The sequence below is a fragment of the Pinus tabuliformis genome, chromosome 2_2 (genome assembly GCF_031772625.1).
Source record: "Pinus tabuliformis cultivar Carrire ecotype Pingquan chromosome 2_2, CPIR1, whole genome shotgun sequence".
In the NCBI taxonomy this organism is placed as follows: Eukaryota; Viridiplantae; Streptophyta; class Pinopsida; order Pinales; family Pinaceae; genus Pinus; species Pinus tabuliformis.
Genome location: NC_142300.1, coordinates 1185850114 through 1185877399, shown reverse-complemented (window position 1 = coordinate 1185877399; position 27286 = coordinate 1185850114). Strand labels below are relative to the sequence as shown.

At 33.0% G+C, this 27286-nt stretch overlaps 1 protein-coding gene across 1 annotated transcript; it reads right to left on the bottom strand.

Annotated features, from left to right (window-relative positions):
* Positions 1-808: 808 nt before the first annotated feature.
* On the bottom strand, positions 809-27286 carry LOC149197717 (early nodulin-like protein 14). The gene is made up of 3 exons (XM_089408776.1): positions 27182-27286; positions 1403-1598; positions 809-1191 (listed from the first exon to the last, which is right to left on the bottom strand). Exons 1-3 carry the CDS (start codon positions 27284-27286, stop codon positions 809-811), a joined length of 684 nt encoding a protein of 227 aa, XP_089264902.1.

Sequence of the window (27286 nt, the reverse complement as noted above, 5' to 3'; positions counted from 1 at the left end):
TTTTCATAAAGAATGATAACAAGATTTAGACCAAAAATGAGGACAAGGAGCTCCAAAGATATAACCTCACAAAAGGTTCCACACAACGATAAAACCCTGAACCAAAAATCTACAAGGGCAAATAACCTAAAAGCCTCCCTAAGGCATAGTCCCACAATATAGATGCAAAGAACTCCAACGCAAAATGCCACCAAAAGTGGAGACCAAAACATCATTAAGCTCCATCATACAGTTTCTTACTGAGTGTCTACTTGCCAATAGAGGCTCTATGTGCGAAGTACTCATTGTATTATTTTATATATAAGTAAAAAGTTACAACATAAATATAAATATAGGAATACCATAACAATCTTTAAAGTAAAATACAAAATCATAAACTACAATACAAAAATCAAGTTTCTGCATGGAACCAAATTTGTTTATTCACTACAATCTTATTTATAAAGAAAGAATGATATAGTTGGTGGTCTCATTGACAAATATAGGTTCTTCACTGTAAATAATAACACTTTAGGTTATTTCCTTCACTTGAATTGGTTTAGTCTACCCATGCATGCAATAGTAAACCCTAGGCCAGTGCTGGTAAGGCATGCATGAACTCATAAATAAGAAACTTTTCTGATACAAAATAATCAGTACCAACTAAAGAGAAAAGCAGTGCGCAAATGTCATTAAAAACTGTCTTAGATAAATCATTAGTGATTTAGAAAAGTACTTAACAATTCCTACAAAAACGCTTGTTGCCATCGGCTAATTTCTCAGAAAAATTTAGAACTTCCATGTCCGGAAGGTCGTAGAACTGCTAAAGCTATGAAACCGTTACATGCGACAAAAGGACCAAAACAGCCACCAATGTAGTGAAACAAAGACCGTCGAATGTGATACTAGTCGGAGCAGTGGAAGTTGCGTTGCTGCTGCTGTTTCCGCTGCCCCTACCTCCTTGAAACGGGGACGGGGACGGAGAATAGCCACCGTGGGCATTGCGGGGAGATAACACGACAACAATAAGTTTCTGCCCCTTCTCACAGTGGCCCGTAGCGCCGCTGATGAAGAAAAAGGGACCAGAACGTCGAAACTTGATGACAGTATTCCCGTCGTCGAAAGATGCAATGGGATTCGAAGTGTTGCAGGTATTATAGGCTTCCTCGGTCACCAGAAGCACTGAATCCTCATTTTTCTTGTATTTAAAATCTGACCAAAGCAAAATGTCACTATCAAAATAAAATGAAATAACAAAACACAGAAATTTGCATGCGAAGGGTTTCACCCATAAGTCAGTAGATAAGATATATAAGATATACAATCAATGAAAGTAAGTCTCATTATCGATTCGGATCTCTGGAGTATTAAAGTAAGTCAATCACCAAAATACCGTGTTGGGCATGAAATTAAAAAAACTTACAGAGACTATCGTTCACTTGAAACCTGTTGCGTTCGGCCCATTGATTGTAGGTCTCGGTCTCCGTTCCAGTGGGCACGAGCCAACCCCTAGGACCTCCAACTCTGAACTGTAAGGATGCTAAGCTCAGCTGCAGACACAGAGCAAGACAGAATACTGCAATGCAGAGTATGGTTTTTCGACCAGAAACCATTTTGAACTGCACAGTCATGCGAAAACAGTAAAAGCTCGTAGGGTTATGTAACGATATTATATTTCAATGCCAGAAAATAGAGACGGGTCTGTAAGAAGTTGGAGCACACTCGATCTAAAAGGCTAAAAATCTTGGTGTGGTTAAGTCGGTGAAGGAGATTAAATGGTTGCACTGAGTTTATTTCGGGTAGTTTCCAGCACGTCCGATTTGTTTTCGAGATATGCGCCTGTAATTACAATGAGGTCGTGGTATTAATCAGAGTTTGTTCGGTTTTAATTAATGCAAAATGGACAGACACAGATGTCAAGCATCACCTCTACAGGCTGGGAATTTTTCACCGTTCATTGTGCCCGTCCAATTGTTTGTTTTAATTTAAAAACACGCTGGATTGCGATGATGGATTAAAATGGAACGTAGTAGTGTTTATCTGTTTATTTAAAAATGTAATATTTTATAAAAATATTAATATTTTTTCAATTTTTTTTTCCTCAGCTGCATTTTCGGTTTTTTTTTTTTTGGTTTTTGGTAAGCGAGGGTGTTTTTGGTTTTTAAAGCGAGGTTTAATTTTTCTGAATTTTAGCCATATCTTAAGCATTTTTTGGGATAGGGATGTGTTGAAATATCATAATTATGTAATTGTATTATTATAAATTTATTTATTTATTTAAAAATATATTTTGAATAATGAAAAATTATATTTTAATGTTAATTTTTTTTTTTCTTATAATTTAAGTATATTTTTCTTGGTCAAAGATTTTTTATTCTATCAACATTTCTTTGTTAATTTTGTTGAAAATTTAGAGATTTATTGAAATTCTATGGTTAAGATAAATAATCTATAAAATTTTGTATAGATTTGTTGAATTCTCAAAGCTTCGCAAGTATTTATGAAAATTGATTTATCCATCCAAAAATACATTTTAAATAATGAAAAATAATTTTTTTTTCCAAATAATAATATTTCCTAAAAGTATATAACTATTTTCTAATAAAAAAGATGAAAATTTAGAACAATTAAATCACCACTTTTTAATAAAAAATAATTTGTAATTAAAATAATATTTAATTGCACTTAGAAGAGCTCTTTAGTCAAGTATGGAAGAGATTTTTGCATACAAAAGTGATCTCTAGCCCAGTATGAAAGAGATGTTGTAATGTCCTTTCTTATAAACATTATGGACCTAGAGGTACTCTCAAACCCAGCATGGAAGAGATATTGTAATGTCTTATTGTAACTACTTTAGTTGAACAAATTATATAAAAATAAAAATGAGGTTAGAAATTTGTATACGGTCTTATTTGTGTAAGAAATAGTTAAAAGGCTTTAAAGTCAGCATTCTTGTTGTTTCAAATGTCTATATTTTTGTTTTTTTTGTGATTTTCTATAGTTGCATCATGAACGTTCTTTGATAAAAGAGAGGTTTGTGTTTTTCACAGGCACTCAATGAGTGGCCGCTACATCCACGTTTGTATACGGTAGAGAGGTTTGTGCTTTTCACGGGCACTCAATGAGTGGCCGCTACGTCCACTTTTGTACACGGTCTTATTTGTGTAAGAAATAGTTAAAAGGCTTTAAAGTCAGCATTCTTGTTGTTTCAAATGTCTATATTTTTGTTTTTTTTTGTGATTTTCTATAATTGCATCATGAATGTTCTTTGATAAAAGAGAGGTTTGTGTTTTTCACGAGCACTCAATGAGTGGCCGCTACGTCCACGTTTGTACACGGTCTTATTTGTGTAAGAAATAGTTAAAAGGCTTTAAAGTCAGCATTCTTGTTGTTTCAAATCGTAGCGGCCACTTCTCTAACGTTTGTACACGGTCTTATTTGTGTAAGAAATAGTTAAAAGGCTTTAAAGTCAGCATTCTTGTGCATTCTTGTTGTTTCAAATCGTAGCCGCCACTTCTCTACTTGTGCATTCTTGTTGTTTCAAATCGTAGCGGCCACTTCTCTACTTGGACGTAGCGGCCACTACTACTTGGACGTAGCGGCCACTCATTGAGTGCCCGTGAAAAACACAAACCCTTGGACATTCTTGTTGTTTCAAATGTCTATATTTTTGTTTTTTTTTGTGATTTTCTATAATTGCATCATGAACTCATGAACGTTCTTTGATAAAAGAGAGATTTGTGTTTTTCATCCACGTAGAGAAGCGGGGCAGTTCCACCCGAACGGATCTGCCGGTCGGCCATATCAGGCCTAACCCCGAGGGCGTCGAGGAGATTTGACCCCGTGACCTCCCAACTGGGAAAGTGCTTAGCAACGGGAACTCGACCATTTGAGCTATCCCTTTGGGCTTAGAGAGGTTTGTGTTATCCATGGGTTTGTTTAGAATTGCCATTAGTAATCATATTTTTAAGAACGTGATACTAAAACTAGAAATCATTGGGCGAAGAGGCTTCTCTCATATATATTGAGAACTAGTTCTCATAAATATATTGGGTTTCATCAATATTTGCATAATGAACACCATATTGTGTAGTGTAGTTGATGGGTTTATTCTTGAGTAAAAAAAATTAAAAAGGTGTCATACTAATTTCGAGGAATGTGCATCATGTTTTTATTTTATATTTTTTTAATAAAATATATTATATTTTATATCTAGATTTAAGTATTCCTTTAAATTTATTAATGATATAAAAGTGCATATAATTTGGTGAAAGAATCCACAATAATGTATAAGCACACTTATATAAAATACATTTAGAAGAGAGATTCATATTATACATGGGTTTGTTTAGATTTGCAATCAACCACAACACTTCAAAACTAGAAATTACCTGGTGAGAGGCTTCCCCGTATAACATGTGGTGGACTTAACAAGTTTATTGTTGAGGAAGAATAAATTAAAAGGTTGTCATGATATTTTGTAGAATTAATACCACTTGGTGTAAATATTTTTATATTTGATATGATGACTATTATACATACATATCAATTAATAAGATTAGTTAAAGACTATATATTAAAAGGATTCATTAATGTTAGATCTAAGATTTTTGTGATTCATATTGTAGATAAATGTCTTTAGGATTAATCACATCATTAGAATTTGGTTGACTTTTCGAACCAAGTAATGTGATAAATATTTTTATAATTGATATGATGATTTGAGTAATATTCGTACATACATATCAATCAATAAGATTAGTTAAAGACTATATATTAAAAGGATTAACTAATGTTAGATCTAAGACTTTTGTGATTCATATTGTAGATAAATGTCTTTAGGATTAATCACATCATTAGAATTTGGTTGAATTTTCGAACCAATTAATGTGATTCATTCTCATGAAAAGGTGAGAAAATCAGTCAATCTTCAAGAATAAATAGTATGGATGCATCATTGCTAAGAGTTAGTTGTTGGAACCAACTAATGTGGTTCAATCTTCAAGAATAAATAGTATGGATGCATCATTGCCAAGATTTAATTGTTGGAACCAACTAATGTGGTTCATCCTCACGACGATGTGAGAAAATCAATCAATCTTCAAGAATAAATAGTAGGATGCATCATTGCCCAGAGTTAGTCGTTGGAAACTAGCCGTTGGAAACTAGCCATTGGTGATTAGTTAATCATGAAAAATCTAAAACTTCAAGAATAAATAATAGAATGAATCATTGCCCAGATTTAGTCGTTGGAAACTAGCCGTTGGAAACTAGCCATTGGTGATTAGTTAATCACGAAAAATCTGACAATAAATAATAGAATGCATCATTGCCCAGATTTAGTCGTTGGAAACTAGCCGTTGGAAACTAGCCATTGGTGATTAGTTAATCATGAAAAATCTAAGAGACAGTAAGGAATTAAAATATTAAAATTTCAGTGTTTTAGATTTTTCATGATTAACTAATCACCAACTAACTATTGGTGCGAAAAATGTAAAATGATACTAAGAAATTATTTATTAAAATATTAAAATTTTACCGTTTTAGATTTTTCTTGATTAGCTAATCACCAACGGCTAGTTTCCAAGGTATGATGAATCCATACTATTTATTCTTGAAGATTGACTGATTTCTCACCTTGTTCTGAGGATAAATCACATTAATTGGTTCGAGCTATCATGTGATTAATCCGAAAAACATTTATCTAGGATTAACTAATTTAATATATTATATTATTTTATAAATTAAGATATTATAAGGATGTCATCAACCCCACCCTAGAAGATCAAAAGTATCTATCTCTTTTAACTAGCTCAAAGAAGAAAATTAATATAGCCAAGATTAGAACTAACTCTCATGAGCTCCATAGTGAAACCGGTTGCTCGGCAATTTCCATAGTGAAACGGGTAGTTGGGAAATTTTTAAAACACCATGGATGGAAAGGCTCTACCATAGAATACGAACAATGAGGATGAAAATCATTTCCTCTTAGAGTGCCCCGCGTACAACCACATTAGATCTTAGTTTCAAAATCTTTGTTGCAATACTCAACTTCCTAGCCTTTTACGTTGTCAAAATTACAATCACCTCGAGAAGCTTCTCTCCAAGCTTTTTGAGCATAGGAATAAAATCTTAAATGAAACAAAATGATCCGTTTCTTTAGGTTCGATAGACCAAAGTTTGGTCTCAATGGACGTTAACCACCACCACCACCATCATCAAATAATTAAACATCAATAAATAGTTCAAAAGAAATAATCATGAATTAATCATGGATCAATTTTTTGTCTAATAAAAAATTAAAGAAATATTTAAAATTAAATTAAAACAGAAAATAAAATAAAATGTGTTGTAATAAGTTTTGAAATGGTAAAATAAAATTTTAATATCTGAAAAAGAAGAGTGTAAGAAAGGAATATATAAAAAGGATTGGAAACAAATATTATTGTTAATTGGAAAAAAGATTATAATTGAAGAAAAGTAAACAATGACTGGTAAATGAAAAAATCTATATCAAATAAATGAATAACTATACAAGTCATCCTAGATCCATCTAATATCTGGATCGACCAAGCCCCAAGAGGGATAAAATCTTTTGAGATGAAATCTATTTTCTAGTGAAAAGATATTTGATCCCTCTTGGGGCTTGGTAGATCCCGAATTAAGATGGACCTCGACTAGTTTTATATATAGCTACATGCTAATATAAAATATATCACTGAGAAAACTTTAATCAAAATTCAGTACAAGTTTATTGAAATCTCTAAATTATGGTAAATAATCTAGATCGAAATATTTTAAAGATTTATTAAAATCCCAAAATTACACTATGTAATCTACAGAATCTAAATGCTAAAAAAAACCAAAATTATAAATTTATTTAGCCAAACAAAAAATAATAAAAATATAATTAACCTTGTCTCCAAAATTATATAACCATTTTCTAATAAAAAAAAAGCATAAAACAATAAAAACATTTTTTAAATAAAAAAATAAATTTTCATTTAAAAAATATTTAATTATATATATATGCTATTACAAAATATATAATATATAACCTTATTAAAAGTAGTTCCTCTAAAGTGCTAGTGTAAAGGGTATCTTTGTCGAGAAGGTTTTGCATTGACATGCAGGAATATATTTGCAAGGTTTAGATAAGATGCAAGAAGATATTAGTAAGTATACATACTTATAGTGTGAAAGGATTTTACTATATCCTTTTAATATGTGTCTTCACAAGATGTCAGGACAAGGCCTCGGCAAGTAATGTCTTTTTTTTTCTTTCTATAGTCATGGTGAATTATTAACTGATCCGATTAATTTTAGAGGTCTAAGATCAAACTTATTTACTGTTATTATAAAATCAAGAATATATTTAACAAGTAACAAATCAGATATATTAAATAAAATCAATTAAATATATTAAATAAAATCAAAAGCAAATCAGATATATTAAATAAAATCAATTAAATATATTAAATAAAATCAAAAGTATATTTAACAACCTACGAATCAAATTATAAATATATTAATAATTTTTTAACATAACAAAAATCAAATTTAGCCTTGGTAAAGGAGCCCACTCCTTACACCTACCAATAAAATTATAAATATATTAGTAACTCTTTTACCTAACAAAAACCAGATTTAGGCTCGGTGGAGAAGCCCACTCAGTACATCTGTTGATTCCGAGTGGATGGAAAAATCATCCAAACTCCTAAAACGGCACATAAAGTCAGAATAGGGTAAGTAATATGAAATTTGATACTCAATTGCCCGTCCCATGCAAATATATGGGAAATATGTTAAATATATTTTCCCACAATATATTATTAGTGTTTATAATTAATAATTAATTTTATTCATTTAATTTATTTCCAAACTAATAAATAAATAATATTTTTTATTAATTAAATAATATAAAATATTTAAAAATATAGTACAATTGTGATACATGTTTATTGTGATTTTTCTTTATTTATATATTTTAAATATGATTTAGAATATATAAATGAATTCAATATTGTTAGATCTAAGATTTTTGTGATCCATAATGTAGAGAGCCGTTTTTCGGATTAATCATATAGTAAGGATTGGGTCTAAACATTGCTTGCAAGATCCAAATAGAGGAAAAGAAGTCTTCGGGAAAGATGATCAAGGTCCCTCCTCATTAAACCAATTTCAGATGTGATAATAGCGAAACTTGGATTTATAAAAATGTGCTTATTTTTAGAGTTGTTAAGCGGATGAGAAATGCAGGCAAACAATGGAACCAAAGATGCATCCCTACACCTTTCGAGAAACGCCAAATCTCATTCCCTTTCATGAATTTAATATTTTCAAAATTTTAAGATATATTTTAATTTTGCAAATTAAAAAAATTCACCAAAATTAATTAAAAGATATAAAAAAATAAAAACACTTTTATCTATTAATTAAATTATACCAATATATATATATATATATATATAATGGTGGTTAACCTACGCTGAGACCAAATAATGATCTATCGGACCTAAAAAGACAAATTATTTATTTTGATTTAAGATTTTATTCCTATGCTCAAAAAGCTTGGAGAGAAGCCTCCCGAGTTCACTATAATTTTGGCATTGTAAAAGGTTAGGAAGGTCAGTATTGTAACAAAGGTTGTGAAATTGAGATCTAATGTGGTTGTATGCAGGGCACTCTAAGAGGAAGTGGTTTTCATCCTCGATGTTCCTATTCTCACAAATATGGCAGATCTTTTCCATCCATGGCGTTTTAGGAACTACCCAGTGGCCAGTTTCACTATGGAGCTCATGAGAATTCGTTCTAATCTTTGCTATATTAATTTTCTTTTTTGAGCTAGTTAGAATAGAGAGATACTTTTGATCTTCAAGGATGGGGTTGATGACCTTCTTATAATAACTTAATTTTCTTTTAGACGCTAAATCTTTCTCACACCACAATTTTTCTTTGAACTTAGAAGTAACAATATCTTTAATGTTATTTATGTTTTGCAAAGCATCATTCTCATTGATCTCCCAATAGTTTAACCAGGCCCTTGTGTCCTTATGCCATCCTAGGTTAAGCCTTAGGTGATTTTGGCTGGAATTTAAAGCTAGCTTAGGAAGTCTATGATTGTCTATGTTATTGAGCTTGTGCTTGTACATCAGAAACCTGAGCATAGCTAGGCTCTCAATAGAAGAAAGATCTGCTTCTATAAGGAGAATAGGATAGGGTGTATTACTTTTAATTTTCAGGTTATAAGTTATAAAACGCTTCTGGATTTAGATTTATGGTATAATTCTTCTTTAGATTTATGGTAAAAAAATCTATAATAAATCTTCAAACTTTTGTATATTAAATTTAAGAATTATAATATAATAATTAAATGATTTCATAATATTTTTCGTTAAATGGTTATCACATAATACAAATATATAAATCTAAATATTATATAATATAAATTTATAATTATATATATAATTAATTTGGGAATTCAAGTAAAAATAAATAAAATTAAATTTTAATTATGGATGTATATAAAAATATTTAACTTGAAATTTATTATTTATAATTATTAAATTCATGGTATTGAGTTTTTGTGCATGGTATTAGTATGAATGATTATATAATTATAATAAGTTTATTGGTAAATAGTGTTGGTCATAGAAAAAAATTAATAAAATATTATGAAAAAAATATTTAGTGTATATTATATATAATTATCTAAAAATATAATACTATTTTTCTCAAAACCAATACTATTTTCATAAAAACCAATAATGTAATTTTCATAATAATTATCATTATTATCAATTAATTATTAAATTATAATATTTTTTTCTACTTTTAAAAGATATTGATGATGATGATGGTGGTTAACGTCGACTGAGACCAAATTTTGGTCTATCGGACCTAAAGAAATGAATTATTTATTATAATTTAAGATTTTATTCCTATATTCAAAAAGCTTGGAGAGAAACCTCCTGAGCTCACTATAATTTTGACAACGTAAAAGGCTAGGAAAGTCAGCATTGTAACAAAGATTTTGAAACTGAGATCTAACGAATTACTTAGTTTGATTTACGATTTTATTCCTATGCTTAGAAAGCTTGGAGAGAAGCCTGGAGAGCTCACTGTAATTTTGACAACGTAGAAGGCTAGGAAGGTTAGTATTGCAACAAAGATTTTGAAACTGAGTTCTAATGTGGTTTTACGTGGGGCACTCTAAGATGAAGTGATTTTCATCCTCGATGATCTTATTCTCGTAGAGATGGTAGAACCTTTCCATCCATGGTGTTTTAGGAACTGCCCGACGACCCCTTTCACTATGGAGAAGCCCGTTTCACTATGGAGATCATGAGAGTTCGTTCTAATCTTGGCTATATTAATTTTCTTCTTTGATCTAGTTAAAAAGAGAGATACTTTTGATCTTCTAGGGTGGGATTGATGACCTCCTTATAATATCTTAATTTTCTTTTAACTGCTAAATCTTTTTCACACCATATTCTTTCTTTGAACTTAGAAGTAACAATATTTTTAATGTTGTTAATGTTTTGCAATGCAACATTCTAGTCTATCTCCCAATGGTTTAACTAGGCCCTAGTCTCTTTATACAAACCTCGTTTCAGCTTTAGGTGGTTTTGGCTGGAATTTAAAACTAGCTTAGAAAGTCTATGGTCTTCTATGTTATTGAGTTTGTGCTTGTACAACAAAGTCTTGTCATAGCTAGGCTCTCGATAGGGAATAGACCCACTTCTATAACAAAAATAGAATAAATATATTAAAAATAAACCATATTACATTCCATATTAAATTTTTAATACATATTCCATTCATAAAAATTAATTAATTTATAATGTAAATATGAACACATTATGTGTTTTGGAGTTAAGTTTTTATTATTAACATTGTACAATTCATCTTGTGACAATGTCAACTAAAAATTATACATTAATTTTATATTTTCTAAAGTGACCATTCATATCAACATTATAACCATTCAAATCCAAATCAATAATATTATAATTAAATTCCAAAAATTATACATTAATTTTATATTTTCTAAAGTGACAATTCATATCAACATTATAACCATTTAAGCCAAAACAATAATATTATAATTACATTATAACCATTTAAGCCAAATCAATAATATTATAATTAAATTCCATTGAAGGTAAAGAACAAATTAGTCTTCCCTACGTGGCTAATCATTTCAATTTTTAAATATATGATTTTTTATATTCATTGATGTATCTAAAATCTGTTTAGATCTACCGAAAGTTAAGACAGATCAAATTGGTTTAAATTAAAATTTTAGATTTATTTAAGGTTAAGAAAAATAAAATTTGTTTAAACATAAATTTCAGAGTAAAAAAGATCTGTTTTTTTTTTAAATTTAGTAAATCAAGAATGATGGATTTACAGTGGTTATATTTATAATTATAAATATAATTGTTATTTTTTAAATTTTGTTTATCTAATTTGATCAAGTCAAAATGTTAAATGGGACACCACATTACAACATTTGTATCATACTAGCTTTAAGAGAACCTCTCAACACAATTAACTCTATGAATTTCAAATATAATAAAAACCAGTCTAGATCTATCTTAACTCTAGATATCTCTTTTCACTTTAAGATAAGTTTGGATCTCAAGAGATTTGGTCTCTCTCGAACTTTGTTAGATATGGAGTTAAGTTAGATCTATGTTAGTTTAATTATTAATTATTAATTATAACTATTAATTTTATATTTTATATTTATTCATATCTTTTTTGTAATTTGACATGGTCAAATTCTTTTATTGATAATTATAATTATTAGTTATTTTATTTTTAATTTATTTTTTCACTTTAAAATAAGTTTGGATCTCAAGAGATTTGATCTCTCTTGACATTTGTTACATATGGACTTAAGATAATCTATGTTGGTTTAATCATCAATTCTAATTATAATTATAATTATTAATTTTATATTTTATATTTATTCATATATTTATGTAATTTGACATGGTCAAATTATTTTATTGACAATTATAATTATTAATTGTTTTTTTTTTTAATTTTTAAGTTATTTATACCTATATCATAAATACTCGTGAATTAGTATTTCATTCAATATTTAATTTAATTAGTTTAGAATTTAAGCTAGTCTATTAGAATCTAAAAATATAAACCATGCAAGTACACCAAATTTTATAAATAAAAAAAAATTAGTTGAATGTTCTTGTAACAACCCCTCATCGACCCATAGCCAATACTAAGGGTAGAAACAGTTTCTACTGTTATTGGCCCCAACTCCAAAGTCCTATCATCAAAACAAGGTCTTAAAATTTCTTTAGTTTTTGAAGTCCTCGAAACCTAAAATAAGCATTCTCATTATGTCTTGCTTGTCGAGAAATTTCTAGCATTATAATTTTTTCCTCAATCTTCCTCCCGGATCAAAATATATGGCTATTTAAATATTCGGCCTAATAACCTCGTGACATGTCACTAGTTCTTACCACATGGAACCCAAATCATCCCCACTTGGCCCTCTATCTCATGGTATGACATCACTCGAGTGGGGTCCATGTCAACGCATTGTTTTGTAGCATGTCACCATGGCATAGGTGACACCACTACATGTGGCCCCAACAAACCCCCCTTTCAAGCTTGCGATCCATTGTTTCCCCGTTATACTTTTTTTTAGTTCTTGTCCCTTTGTTAATGGTCATAATAAAGTCCCCGCTAAGGGCCCCAGGCCCAAAGATTGTATAGGGCTGACATCTCTCGGCCTTGGTCTCTCCTCAATGAAACCCCTTGCCCCTTTTGCTTGTGATTTTTCCAAGAACGGCGTGGATTTGTCCTCTCTTCTCCTACTGAATTCAATGGTGTGGTCAGCCCATTGTAGGCATACCAATCAATCTCCCATTACTATCATTAAATAACCAAGCCTCCTCTAGTTTCTCAACATTTTCTCTGCCCAAGCTCTTAAATTCGTGTTTGAATATCTCAACTAGTTATTTTCTTAAATATGATAACAATATTTTCAATAGGGGATTATCCTAAAGAGGTTGTCAAAAAACCCACCCCCTTGAAGGAACATCATCCCTAGTGCTCTAATTATCGAAGACAAAAATAAAATGTGCTTGACCGAAGCATAAATAACTATGAGCTTTATAATTACAACTTAGTTACAATTATATTTTACATATATAGTTGATTTCCCAACAACTCAATTAACATGAAATTCATTAAACCAACTATTTTTCAGTGTCCCTTTATGCTTCTTGACGTGCCTAGTCTAACATGATAGCTTTTCATCTTGAGTGTTTCCTACCTCCATGTCCAACACTATTGTCCATTGCACCTAGCTCTCGTTCAGCGAATAGTCTCAACCTATTGCTTCCCAAGACACAGTGTCCCATTCATGGAAATCAATGGACATTACTTGCTTTTGGTACCCCCACAATGGCCTTGTGTTTGAATTCTTCATCTTCAATGCACTTTTTAGCACTCTAATATCTTCATGTTGCTGCTATTTGACTCAACATAGCTACATGTACTCTATAACTTATAGTTTAAGCTCAAAGCATTTGAATTTCTTCTCAAACCCCCAGGAGCAACATTCAACGTAGCTCCAAATTAGCCACTTAGTGTGGCTATTAAACAAAATGCCATGAATGGCTTTACTAGCCCTGAGTATTTTCTCAGCCCCAAGGCATATCACTCAATATCGCTACTCTAGTCCACACAATGTTTAGTTAGCTTCGTCTTCAAATTCAACCCTTTGGGTGGTCTCTTAGCCATTCATGTACATATAATAAATAAGTCCCACTTCTCAGGTGTTCTCAACATATCCATTAGAGGAAATTTTACCCTAAAAGTTCCCATGAATTTTTCACCTAATTTCCATGTCATAGTATGTAAACCAATCAAAATCCTTTAAATTTAAAAATAGTTACACGTAAGTCTTTTGGAGGGAAAACATGAAAAACTACTTTTTTCAATTGTATTTTTTGCTTATCTCCTTACAACTTTACTCAAATTTCAAGTGTAGACGCTCGTTGGATGCAAAATTAGTATTTCCATCCAACGAGTATGCATTATTCATACTTTTGAGAAGACCCACATTGATAAAAATTGAAGATACATTAAAAAAGTGTGTTGAATACACTTTTTTAATATATATTCAATTTTGATCAATGTGAGTCTTCTCAAAAGTATGCATAATGGGTATCCATTGGACGTGAAATTTAATTATGTTTTCAATGATTGTCTACAATTGAAATTTGAGTAAACCTATGAGGAGATAAGACAAAATTACATACTCTTATTTTATTATTTTAACTATTATTTATTATTTTTCTTTAGTAGGCCACTTTTAGGCTTAAATTTCCTCTAATTCTCATTGTTACACCACAGTGGCTTCACCATAAAATAATGTAGGGGTTCATGCAAAGCATGGAGAGTCTTAATTTAGTTTTCGAAGAGAGATATGCATAATTAGATAGGGATTTTTGTTAGATGTGTTTTCTTTAGTAGGAATAAGAGAGAACTTTCTAAAAAATTCTCAACAGTTTTCACACCTATATTCTTGGCCCTTCCCATTAGCTACATTAGTTGTTATCAGCCCACTAGCCTTGGGATGTCTCAACCTCTCAGAAGTTCTTAATTGGCATAGTCTCAAGTGGTTTTTTCATCAAGCCTAGGAAGAAAACCATGACTATGTGATTCTCATCCAATATAGTCCCATAGGGTTTCTCAGCCTAACTATCATCATTGCATCCCTAGTCCAATAAACTCTCTTCTAGCATATGCATGGTGCTTAGTGGCATACATGCCCAATAATGGATCCAAGGATTCCCATTAGTATTTCATTTTCATATATATAATACAACATGGTAACATATAAGTAATAATCAAATGATAGTAAAATAAGTAATAGAAAAATCCCCACATGCTTAGTGGGTTCCTCACACAACGCGGAAACTCATTAGATAATCGTATTATGTTATCCCAAACACACCATATATATATATATATATATATATATATATATATATATATATATATATATATATGTCAAATTCTATGAGTGTAACAGATCATCCTTCCACAAGAATTATTCTTGACAACCACCTATCAAATAAAATGACATTTTCATTCCTTCATTTAATCATGAACATATTCAAGAACATAACACATATTCACATATGTCAATAAAAATCAAGGTTAAGAGAACCTCATGTATCCATGCAAGCATTCATAATACTACGAACAACAATTCCAATTTGGTCAAGGAATTTGTTACCCAAATTCCTTTATTTTATTTTTTACGTTGTTGTCATCACCAACACTATTTGTTTATATTATTATTGTTGCAATAATCAATGGTTCATTAGAATCTACATTTCTTCTTCTTTTTGTTCATATAGGCACCTTTCAACTTGCATATATTCCTCATTCATATTATTTCCATCACTTTCACAAGTAATGCTCCAACATACACTAGTAATGGCCTTTTTCTGGTGAACCTTCCCAACTCCTACCCGTCTCATCTTTTATTTGCCTTTCTTCATGCATATGTCTTCCCTTAGGTCATAATTCCTATTGTGTTATCCTTGCCTCTTCCCATATCTCCATGTTTTTCTTCTAGCCACACCCAACCATGTTTCCCAAGGCCCCAAAGCACAATGATCAAAGGAAAAGATAGAAGGAAAGAGGGTAAAATTTGCTGCAATAATCATAAAATCATAAAAAAAGAATATCGCCATTCGTACAATAAAAAATTGAAGAAAAAAGATGAAATAAAAATGCAATGGAAGAAACAAAAGGCATGTGATGCTTCCACATCAATCCAATCCCATGAGTTATGGTGTTCAATGTGTCATTCATGACCATATTCCTGAATGTATATGTACATTATCATATGGAGCCTTTTTCGAAGGTTCTATGGCAACCTTAAGTTTCAGGGACCTCTGAATACTTTTGAAAGGGGCCTTTCAATTTTTATTAGGGAGCTTGAGGGAATGCTTCATCCTCTTCCCCAACATTATGCACTAATGTTTCATTTTTTTTAGGCTCACATGAACTACTCTCCTCTTGTTGCAACTAATTCTTCTCATTCGCTTCCACACATACTCAACTATTAGTTACATTAATACATATATACTACCTCTTCCCTTTCCATTCTAATTCCAAGCATGTTTCCTTGTAGCTATCCATGTATCTAAAATTCCATGTTAGTTACATGCTCCAAAAATCAATAGTACATATCAACAAAGTTGTAAGCATGTTGTCACAAGATCTATGTAAGCATGTTATCACAAGATCTAGAAATCATCCTTTTACCAAGACTAGCAACAAAAAATAAAGTCAGTCCTTGTACCAAGGCTAGAAACAATAATTTAATTCAACCTATATGCCAAGGCCAATGACCATGACATCTACAATCTTACAGAATTAGATAGAAAGAATCTAATACATTAGCATCCATCATTTGTTATATTTCATAGCTATAAAATCATCATGTACCTGCATGTAATATAGTTTGCAATCAACCACATATATCACACATGGTGTTACAACTAGCACCCACTCCAAATCACCAAAAAATGCATTTCTCTAAAATAGAGTCATAAAATCCTTTGTCCCCAGAGGTCTAGGACAATATCTTTTCCCCTGAAAACCATCCAGTTGAAGTAGCGAACCTCGAATTTCTAGTCTCATATTGAATTAAAAACCATTACAATATTTAACTAAACTTCCCATACACTATACACCATTCCATGAAGGAAGGTATTGAACATTGATGACAAGAAACCATATGAAAGACCATGATGAAAACAATCAATGTATTGAAACATCCAACCTCCAACCCCTCGAGGTTCTTAGCCTCATACAACATAAAAACTGTGGGGCTCCTACATCCTAGTTAGCATACATATAAACACCAAGCATTCACTAGAATCAATCAATGCTACACAGATACAAGCAGCACATGGATTCCAAAAATCCCTTTATCCTATGAAATTTTGTTTGCATAATTATTGCATGTAAGAAAACACCACTTATCCAATATAATTGGTATATTATAAGTAACCATACACACATCCCTATAGATAGTCATGTAATTATTGAAGAATGAAAACATTCCCATGTCACACTAATAGGTTATCCAGACCTTCAAGATGAAAGATATAAAATGAGAGCAATGTGAATGCATTTATCAAAATAAAATGCTATAAAAACCATTGCAATAAGCATGCAATCAAAAATAATTTCTATAAGAAAACTCAAATCCAGAGCTCTGCTTCATCTCGAGAGGTTTGAGCCTTAAACCATTTTCTGTAATGTTATTATATAATAGATATCCATTCATTTTTCCAAAATGCCTAGTGTTTAACCTTTTCTCTAATAACACTCCATAAAAGCCCTCTCATCAACCCATATCCCATACTAAGGTTAGAAAGAGTTTCTACTCTAATTGACCCAACCTACTAAGTCCTATTATGGAAAAAGGGTCTTAAATTTCATTATTTTTCAAGCTCCTCGAAACCTAAAATAAAAATTGTTAATGTGTTTGTCTCATCGAGAGATTTTTGGCAATATAAATTTTCCATCGATCTAAAACATGAATAAAATTCTATGGCCATTTGAATATCCAACCTAATAACCTCTTGAAACATCACAAGGTCCTACCATGTGGCACCAACGTAGTCCCCACATGGTGCACATGTGGCCCTATATATCTTTCCATGTCATCACACGAGGTCCGTGTCAACACACTTCCCTGTAGAATACCACTGTGGCATAGGCCACATCATTTCATATGTCCCCATCAAAGACCCTTTCCAGGCTTTTGATTCATCATTTACCCATTATAATTTGTTTTGGTTCTCGACCTTTTGTTAATGGTCATACTATGCTACCCACAGAGAGCTCGAGGCCCTAAGATGACATAGGGTTGATTTCTCTCAGTCTCGACCTTTTCTCAATGAACCACCTTTCCACTTTTTCTTAAGAATTTGTCCAAGAAAGGCATGGGTTTGTGCTCTCTTATCTAGTTGAATTCAATGATACCTTTCCACTTAGCTCAAAATTCCCCCCCAATGGAGTTCTCTGCTTGAGTGGATGTTTCCACTTTGTCTCCTCTCTGCTTCTCTAATTATAGTTTCTCCAAAACTTTCTAAGGCTACTTCTAAGGCTCCATTTTGAGACTTAAATTATGCTCCTTCTCAACCACAAAGTCTATAACCTTTGTATTTCTCCTCAAGGCTTTGCATGCATATTCGACCTCAAGGGCATACAGGTTCTTGGATTGCACCCCTATCTTCTCCATCTGTCCTATGGTCATGTGTCTAAGGAAAACATTTTCATTGCTCAATATTACACCGTAGCCATGATCTTACAATACCATGATGGAAACAATATTCTTCTTTAGAACCGAAAAAAACATCAAATCCTTTAGTCTAAGAGGAGATCCAAAATCCCTCTAAAAAGTAATTGTACCGATACTGGTCATGTTGTACCTCCCATCATCTACAAACTCAATGTTTTGCTTGAGGTCTTTCTCCTCCAATTCACTGAAGAGATATTAATTCCCTATCATATGGAATGAGGCACCATTGTCGAGATACCGCATGCTTCCCATTATTGTTCTTACCATGCATGCAATGAGAGTAAAATCAAGCTCAAATTGTGAAGCTAGAGCTTCACCTACTACTGCTATTGAAAACACCTTCTTGCTTGCCATGTTGTGTGGAGATTTTGTGGCATAGTGCCCGAATTGATGAAAATGAAAGCACTTAATGTTAGACAAGTCTTTATTCTTTCCCTCCTCACTTTGGAATTCTTTCCCTTAGCTTTCTTTCCTTTGATAACTAATTCAAGGTACTCTTCCTTTCCTTTGGATGAGGTCTCATCTGAGTTATCCCGAATTATTTCTTCCTACACTAGATTAGACCATAACCACTCCCAAATCAATAGAGTGTCCCTACCAGTCATGAAATCCTGATAATTGTACTAGCTCTTGGGAAGACCCAAGAGAGCTAGAGCTGCCAAATCTTCTTTAGGTAAATTCACACTGAACCCACCAAGTTCATCACAACACTTTTTGAAATTGCTTAGGTACTGCAGAATTGTGTCATTCTTTTGTATCTTGATGCTACGAAGCTTGTCCTTTAGCGCCAAATTCCTATGGTCATTGTTGTTCTCAAACATGTTGGTCAATGTTTTCCACATCGTGAATGTATTTTATTTCTCGTGGATATTTGAGACAATATGATCTCGAACTCCCTTCAATATGATCCTCCTCGCTTTAGCCACATCCTTCTTCCACTGAGTGAGATCCTTGGAATCAACTATTGGGGGTTTAACTACATCTCTCTTGATGTAATCTAGTAGCTTGTTATCATCTAATACCACTACCATATGGATCTTCCATGTCAAAAAATTTGTGTTTTCTTCTAGAGCATACTCGAGCCTAGGTCTCGTGGAAGTCATCTTCTTTTTCGTCGAGAAAACCTGCAACACTAATCTTGTAATTCGAACCTCCTAAAATAAGTTCAAATTATCTTCTCTACTATGTCCTAGCTCTCATACCATGTAGAAATTCCTTGTAGATTTAAACTACTTATGTACTCGACTTTATTAATAAAATTAATTAAATATTTTTATGATAACACTATTACATTATTAATAACAATACAATCAATCCTTTCAAAACTCTAATTAATAATTCTGGTTCCCTTAGATTTCTTGATTTTAAAGCCTTAACATTGGTGGTTAGAATAATACTTTTAACAAAGAAAAAATTTAGTATTGAATTTCCCCTTTTTCACAACTAATCTGAAGGTTGTTGTATACATAATATAATTAAGATTCTATTTAATTTATATTAATTAATATAGAATTTTATCATATAGATAATTCCCCCTTAAGTAAACTATTAATTAGTTTTAAATATTTAAAATATTCTTTCTAACCACTAAAATTTCTCTAATATTTATATTTTAAGAACTTTTATAAATAACTAGTAATTTAAAATTAATTTATTTTAATTTATGTTAATATATATTTAGAATTATAAGAATATAACTAACTATGTATATTTATATTTAAAAACTTTTATAACTAACGATTATTTACTCCAATATTCATAACTAACTATTGATTTAAATTAATTTATTTTATAATTTATTTATTTTAATATATATTTATATTTATAAGTTCATAGAATAGTCCCTTTAACTTTTATTTTAATAAGAATAAAACTATCATTTAATAATTAATTGAATTAGCTTAATTAATTAAATAAAGGTCATGCCCCTATTCCAGTCCAACTAACCGTTTCCCGGTCAAATATAGTCGTTAGTCAAAAGAGCCATTACCTGGTCATGAAATATAGCCATTGGATGTTCTGCTCTGACTATTTAATATGCAAAGCTAGATCTGATTCTTCAACTTGTCCTGACAATGAACCACATTGGTTGGTTCAAAACGCGTCGACAAATGCTCTATCATGTGATTTACACCGAAATACTTGTCTCATAATAGTTGATATGGATCACAGAAGCCTAAATTCAACAAAACAACAGATTTGAATCTACTCTACTCATCAACAGAAACAATTAATCGATCAAGAAATCACAACATAAACATGAGACAATATTCAATAATGTATTCTCAGATATTTATCTAAGGGAAAAGATGTTGCTCAAAGCCCCTTCCTATATGAATTTCAATAGTGAGAAAATAGAGAAGAAATACAATGCTTGTTCAAGCTCGAACAAGCTTTGCATAAGTATAACCTATCTCACTGCTTCACAAGTCACCTCTCATCAATACTTAACCAATCATGTTTCCTACCAAGCTCTTATTTCCTTGTATTGTTTCCTTGGGAATTATCCCCCTATTAATTAGGGAAATTCCCAATTAGAATTTTGTAATCCATGTAGGCCCTTCTCTGACTGCATGCACCACCTGTACAACTTGGATAATTATACAAATGATAGTACAATTCCCTTAAACACTAATCTCAACGGGGTAAATTGAATTTCATGCATGCATGAGTTAATTATGGATTGTTTATCAGTTAATTGATTGAACAATGAAGCTACATCCCACTGCTAGACCACCTACTAGTTCCTCCAAAAGTTGGAACTAGTTTAACTGAATTTAACTCAGTTTAACTAAATTAACTTATTACAATTAAAATTAAACTCAATCTACGCTCCTAAAATCTAGGAACCACTCTACATGAATCAAGTTTGGCCCTCAAATTGAATTAACTAAGACAAATAATTGAAACTAACTTAGTTAACTCATTATTGATGTCTTTTGATGTGGAATTACAATTTTCTCCTAACTTAATTCAAGGGAAAATTAAATCAGGATTTTTCTTGTTGCCATTTTCAACAAAAATGACCAATTTTAAGTGACCGAAGTAAAAATGAATAACATAAATGACTACTTTAATATTGAGTTAAAATATACAGCTATCTAATAAGTAATACAACTAAAAATGACATATGTGAATGACTACTTTAGTCTAGGAACAAGCATACTACTACCTAACAAGTACTTCAATAATACAAATCAATCATTTATGTTAATGATTTTAATTGTATCACTTCAACAATCTAAACTTACATTTGATAGGGGATTCAAATGTTTTTATATATTGGTTGGAAGGTTATACTTCCTTAAACACTCCTTTAATGGATCAGTGGATGATTAGAGTTATGGAGTTGATTACAATCTTTAATATTATATCCTTTTATCACATTCAAATAGAATTATATTCAAAGGATGATAGATTATCAAAAGTGAGGGTGGCCTTAAATTTGGTTCAAATACATTATGAAAAATACATGCAAGGAGAAGTGTTGGTTAATTAGTGAAGGCACACTTTCTTTATTTAAAGACTTAACTTTTCATGCATATCTACATTTTTTATTATCAAGGTCATCCATTGAACTTAGGATACTAGTTTTTTACTTAGATATCAACTTTTTTATGAAGTCACAATTTTCCCAAGATTCATTACTTAATCTTTCAATTTATTGATAATAACATTTTTCTCTGTAATACTTGTATATGGGGCCCCTTGGTCAATGTGGTTGGCATGTAGGGCTTAGTTAAAACACCACCAACATTCTGAGTCATTCCAATTGGTTTTATTTTATTTCACACCAATAAGTACACCATTGTCTCCTCTCACACCTTTGATTTGGTGCCCAAGTAGAGTTGAAAACCCCACATAATGAGACCATCTCCAGTAATATAAGAGAAGGAGGAATGATGAGGCTCAAAGTTTTGGGCACCCAAATTTTGTGTGGCGTTGCTACCAGATGCTTCAAACCTCTTTGGGTGCCCTTTAGTTCCAAGTATATTTCCCATTTTCTATTATTTTTTAAACAAATTATACATCGACAGGTCAAAATTTGATATCCTTTTATAAAACCCCTTATGGAAACAATGGGGGATTTTTTTGTGATTGACCTCATTAATGGATTAAAAAATGAAGATAGGATTTAGCCTATAAATTTAATTGTATTTGTTTTCATTTTGTTTGCTTTTTCATCATTTATAGCCACTGGTATTCCCAGGTTGTGCCCAAGAAGATTTGAAAACCCCACACACTAAGACCATCTCCAGCAACAAAAGAAGAAGAAAATGTCGAGGCTCAATGTTTAGGACACCCAATTTCTACATGATGTTAATAATAGACACTTCCAACCTCTTCTCATTCCCTTTAGTTCTAGGTATCTTTCCCATTTATTTTATATTTCAACACACTAAAAGATGAGAGGTTGAAATTTGATATCATTTTATAAATCCCCTTATGGAAATAGTGGGGAATTTATGGTAGATAGACTTCTCCCTCCTCGATAATTTTTGAAGAGTGTGTTGCTCCACTTTTTGATGGCTTATTCCAAGGATACAATGATACAATTCTTGGATATGGTTAAGTGCGCATTTAAACTCCAATACATAACTATCTTGAACAATTATGAGAGTTTTAATGGAATATACTTAGCGCTTCCTTTCCTGCAATAATGTTATGTCTTCTTGTTGTAGATTGTTTTATGAAAGACATATATAATGGGAACAAGATATGAACTTGGTGGAAACATGGAAGGAATTCTTCCTTTGGTTATGGAGGGCATCTTTAAAAATGTCAAAGAGTTGAAGGATAAGGGAGAAATCTTGTTAAAGGTGTCATTTATTGAGGTTGTTTTAATGCTTCTTATATTTTCACTTGAACTTGCTTGCTTTGTCTATCCTTGTGTTCGTAAGTCCTATCTATGCATAATTTTTGAAGTACTAACTTTTTAATAAGAGTTTCATGCGTTTGGTACTAAGAAATAAAAGTTATCCCTGTGTGGTTTACATCATATATATGCATACTTTTCCAAGTCCTAACTTTTCAATAAGAATTTCATGTGTTTGACACTAAAATGGAAGCTTCAAAAATCCTATACTAAAAGTGGAGACCATCTACTCCATCACAGGGACAAATTGGCAAGAAGTTGTTGCATCTTCAATGGAAGCTATCCTTTTGTTGTTTGATTCACATCTATGCATATTTTCCAAAGGACCTATTAACGTTAGCCTTGTCTTCCTATCACTAGTGATCAAATATGATTTTACCAAGTCTGTTAGAGGTATCAAGGTCAAATTTTATCATGTCACTAGGTTTTCAGAGTAAAATTTGGTCAATGGTTAGTCTATCTAGGAATGTCTCTATTCCCTTGAAAAATATCGCATGTCGATCGCCTACTTCACTTAGATGAGGGAATCATAATAAAGAGAATGTTTTCATCATATCATTCATCATCATTACCATTTCACTCAGTCTGATGTCTTCATTAGGTCATTAGGGTTTCAAGGTCCGTCCTCATTCCATGCATAAATCCAGCATTAGATGAGTTTTGATAAACATCTCTTTGCATAAGTTTTTATGATTTTTCATAAGTTCTTCATGGTTACAATCTCAAGGTTACAAAAGAAAAAGTCTCACTATTAAAAAAGAGAAAGAGAAGCTCAGGTTTCAACTCTCTAAAGTGGCCAAGGTTAAAAGGTGAAAGTCATGTTTTGAAAAGGTATGTGGGGCCCATTTTTATTCAATAGAAGATCATATTGTGCCTATAAAAGCTCAAAAATTCCTAAACTTGTTTCATTTACATCCTAACTTCCTTTTTTCATCGATATCTCCTCTCCATTGGTGAAAAAACACGGGTTTCCTAGCTAAATTTGGAAAAACTCTCCTGGTGTTGTGCTTCTGCTAACTACGCTGCACTTCTGGAGGTGGCGTTGCGCTTCCATGATCTATGACACGCTTTGGCACTACGCTTCTGCTAACTACACTATGCTTGTGACAAAGTAGCCAGAAAACCACCCAAACTCACCCAAATTTCACATTTGAGCTTACATTCCTACTTTTTCCTCTTCTAAGATTGTTCTCTTTCCTACACTAAGACTCTTGACTCTTAGCTCTCACAAACCCATTACATTCATCAATGACTCAACATCCACTTCTAAAAACTACCTTAGACTCTTCTAAGACTTCCCCTTTTATACAATCCCATGGTCGGCGGACCATGGGTAGATATCCTAAAGCCGACATGACTTACATAAAAGAAGGTCGGAAACCCTTTATGACACTTTACATCTTCTACTCCATGACCACAAAATGCGGAGACTTTACACTTTTTATATGGAAACTTGGGTTTTTTGCCCCAAAGCATAGGCTTTTAACCCTAAAATTGACCCTAAGGGACCTTGTCCTGCTTTGTTGCAGGTCCTGTGCTATTGTTGGTTGCATGGGGCCTGACCCAGGTTCAGTGTTAGTTAACCAAACAAATCCCTACACTATTGGCCCTTTTAGGATCAACCCAAAGAGCGCGGACCGAAGTCTCACCCAAAGTAGTATGGGGGAATGCTAGAACCAAGTTTCCACACCCTGAGATGGTTGTGATGTCGGTTTGTACCCTCTATTCCTTCATTCGCATAGGTCACTATGTTCTAGGGCTCTATGAGACTAGCCCTTTATTCCACCCTTTAGTACCTCCTCGAAGGAGTATGATTGACCTTCAGGCAACCCTAACCTGCGGTTCAAGTACTTTTGCATTGGGATGACAACATATTGTACAGGTGCCCAAGTTATCTTAAGTGCTTTACTTATCTTATTAAAAAATCACAATTAGCATCGCGTAAACCAATATTCTTACTTATGTTCAATGAACCCATATAATCCCATATATTCGCACATCACATAAACATTGTAATTTAAACCCAAAACGCAATATAACCATATGCATAGAAAGGAAATAAAGACACATAATTTGTAGAATACTGCTCCTTATTGATATCTCCAGATTATTATAGACTCTATCCACCCTGCGCACACAGCTGCAGGGGTCCATGGATTTAGCTACAAACTTCCACCATAGGCCTCTGCGTACTCACTATAGAGCCTCTACCTACACCAAGACCCAAAACACTTAAACCTCGTGCTCAAGACTCCAAGCCTTGTCTTCTACTATCAACAAATTATGACTACTTAGAGCTTACTTACTTAGCTCTTTCTATATAATCCCATGGTCCATGGACCATGGATGAATCTTTACAACTGAATTTACATTTTACAAAATACAGGAAAACCACCATTTATGACTCATGACACCTTTGTGCTCCACAACCACAAAATGCAAAGAATTTACTACTTTATTACAAAATTGACCCAAAAAATGGGATTTTAGCCCCAAAACTGTCCTTGGGGGATCCTGTTACCAGCAGGCCCCCAACACAAACATGGTGACTCGCCCTCGAGTCACTTTGCGGGCTCGAAGATCTTAGTAAGAAGATCTCCCACCTCAACCTGTATGACCGCAACCTCAACAGTTCATTGTGCAGCCACCTACTTTGCTTCTTCAACCATCTTCTCAGTCACTAGTCTTGAACTATCGGCCTAAAGCTTTTGCTGAGTTTCTTGCAGAGCTGCGAGCTTTCCTTCAATAGAGGCTATGACTGCGTAAGTCTCATCCAGCCAGGGCGTTAGTCGCGCCTTCAGCACTCCCTCCTTATGCTGCACTGCATATACCTGTTCTTTTAACTCCTTGGCCTCCTATAATTTTGCCAGTCTCTGCGTGAGTGTGGTGGTTCACATTGTGCCTTTTACCTCATCATAGCACTACTGGAGTTCTCGCACTTTCGTCTCTAGCCGCTATACATTAGGGTCCTCCTGTAGGCTCGCCAGGACCTCGAATGACTATTCAAAAATTTGTGTGCAGTCTGCTACTCCACAGTTAACCACTGTTATCGCCTCTGTGACAACGGTTGCACGTTGCTCCTTTACTTCTTGCAGAGTTAAGGCTAGGCCTTCAACTATAATTTTGTAATGTGTAGGTTCAACTCCAGCTGAACCCTAGCCATTTCTGTGCAAGCGTCAAGCACCGAGCAAGCTTGCAAATGCATAGCTCGACTGGTTCTTCCTCAGGAATTACCAGCTCTGGGACCATTTGGAACGCCTCCTCCATGACCTAAATTATACGCTTGTTTTGTTCGGTTACCTCAGTCACAGCGGTGATGGAAGAATCTCGTTGTAGGGCCATCTGTTTGTTATTAGTTGTCTACTCGCTGATCAACTATAGAGTGCAGTGCTCATGGACCCTCAACTCCGCGATCAGTCCATCTTACAGTAGGTGGAGTGCCTCACCAAGGAGTGCTTCCAAGTTCAACCTCACTCCCTTGAGGGCGCTGACAGTGGGCCTATCAGTTTCATTCTCCATGGTCAGTGCTCCATTGGGTAGAACTATCACACTGGAGACCTTTGTGCACAGCATCTTGGCAGCTTCTGAAGTGTTGATAACAAGGCTGGTGGACACCATGCCAGCCAATGATGCACATGTCTGTAGCTCCTACAGACCTGTCTATATGGCCCCCAATATTAGTTTTTGTTGTTTCTCAAACTACTATGGGACCTACAGGGTGAAATCCCGCACCATGTCTCCAATTTCGTACAAATCACCCTCTGTGAGGGTGATTGGTTCCAATGGCATCTTAGTGGCCTTGGATTTCTTCCTCGACCCTCCTTACTCTTGTTCCCTTATACACTTGATGCGGACAGACGTTGCATGTGGGTCTGCACTGTGCTACTCTGTTTGCTCATCCATTTCTTCCTCTGTCTCGTGCGAGGTGACCTCACGCCTTTGTCAGAGACCTGCTCTATTCCACCTCTGTTCTTCTCCGTCTGCTGAGTGACATCGTGCTCTACATGGGCCTTGTCATCGACCTCCTTCTTCCTCTTTTCAACCATTTGTGCCAT